At 62.6% G+C, this 1,183-nt stretch overlaps 1 protein-coding gene across 1 annotated transcript in view; it reads right to left on the bottom strand.

Annotated features, from left to right (window-relative positions):
- LOC106898582 (rho GTPase-activating protein SYDE1-like) overlaps positions 1-1,183 on the bottom strand; it is a 6,566-nt gene that overhangs the window by 583 nt on the left and 4,800 nt on the right. The window contains exons 4-5 of the mRNA XM_014959891.1: positions 350-1,108; positions 53-267 (exon numbers count right to left, since the gene is read on the bottom strand). Of these exons, the coding sequence (XP_014815377.1) occupies positions 53-267; positions 350-1,108 (974 nt within the window). The remainder of the gene's footprint in view (positions 1-52; positions 268-349; positions 1,109-1,183) is intronic.

Below are 1,183 nucleotides of genomic sequence, written 5' to 3' on the forward strand. Positions count from 1 at the left end.
GGTCAGGTCCCCACTGTCACCCCTTTAACCGTCCCCCCCACCCCGGTGTCACCTTCAGCCCTCGTTTCTCGATCTCAGCCAGGCATTTCTGGATGATGAGGGGGACCTTGGTGGGCGCCTTCTCCCTCTCCACCAGTTTGCCCAGTTCCACCCCGAAAACGCGGGGTTCCCGTTGACTGGGGTCCTCCCAACGCTCCACCAACGTCAGCTTGGAGTAGAGGACGCCGCGCGGCGTCAACCGCACCGCCAGCCGCTGGGCCCGACAACCTGCCAAGAAAATCACCAAATTGGGTCAACCCTCCCCCAAAAAAACCCACAACACAATCCCCCCAGACCCCTTTTTCGGTACCTCGGAAAATATGGGGCAGAACCACGGTGCCGTGGCAGCAGAGACGGTTACGGCAAGAGGTGGGATCCCAGGAGAAAACCAGCACCTTGAGGTGCCGGGCGCTTTCCAGCTCCAGGTTAAAGGTGTGATTTAAACCCAAAAAAGTCTTTTTTAAGGGCAATAAAGCCGTCCGGGCCCGGTTGGCCGCGTCCACCTGTAAAAGGCAAAAAACCTCCCGGTTTTCAGCCCGGGGGGGCTTCAGGTCCCCCAGGCCGTGAAGGTGGACGGTGACCAAACCCGAAATGTGTTGCCCTCCCCCCGGGGCCGACGGCGTCGGCGCCTCCTCGTAGTTATAGGGCCGAAAAAGCTCCACGTCCAACCCGTTTTCCTCCTCTTCCTCCCCTCGGTCACGAGCCCCGTTTTTAGCCAGAAGCTCCGGGGAGTCGCCGTCGCTCAAGTAGCCCCCTTTAGAAGCCCCTTTGGCTCGTGGTAGCCCCGGGCCAGAAGCCACGCTGGTGTCCAGGTGGTAGCGGCTGATGACGTTGCTGGATTCCTGGGGGGTCTCGGAGGATGAGGTGCCCCCCTCCTGCCCCCGAGGGCGAGGAGAGCGAAGGCTCAGCTTCCTCCGCAGCTCCGGCAGCTTCTTCATCTTCATGGAGAGGCGGCGGACGGTCCCCGGGGACTTGACTTTGCTGAGGGAACGGCCCTTTTTGGGGCTGGCGGGGGGCGAGGGGGGGCTGGGAGCCAGCCCCGAGGTGACGCAGGGGATGGGCATCTTCCCTGTGGGGGGAGGGAAAGGGGTGAGGGGGTGATGGTGGAAACTGGGGGGAACTGAGGGGAACTGGGAAGGGTGGG

This window comes from Calidris pugnax, unplaced genomic scaffold (genome assembly GCF_001431845.1).
Source record: "Calidris pugnax isolate Ruff unplaced genomic scaffold, ASM143184v1 scaffold539, whole genome shotgun sequence".
NCBI classification, from domain to species: Eukaryota; Metazoa; Chordata; class Aves; order Charadriiformes; family Scolopacidae; genus Calidris; species Calidris pugnax.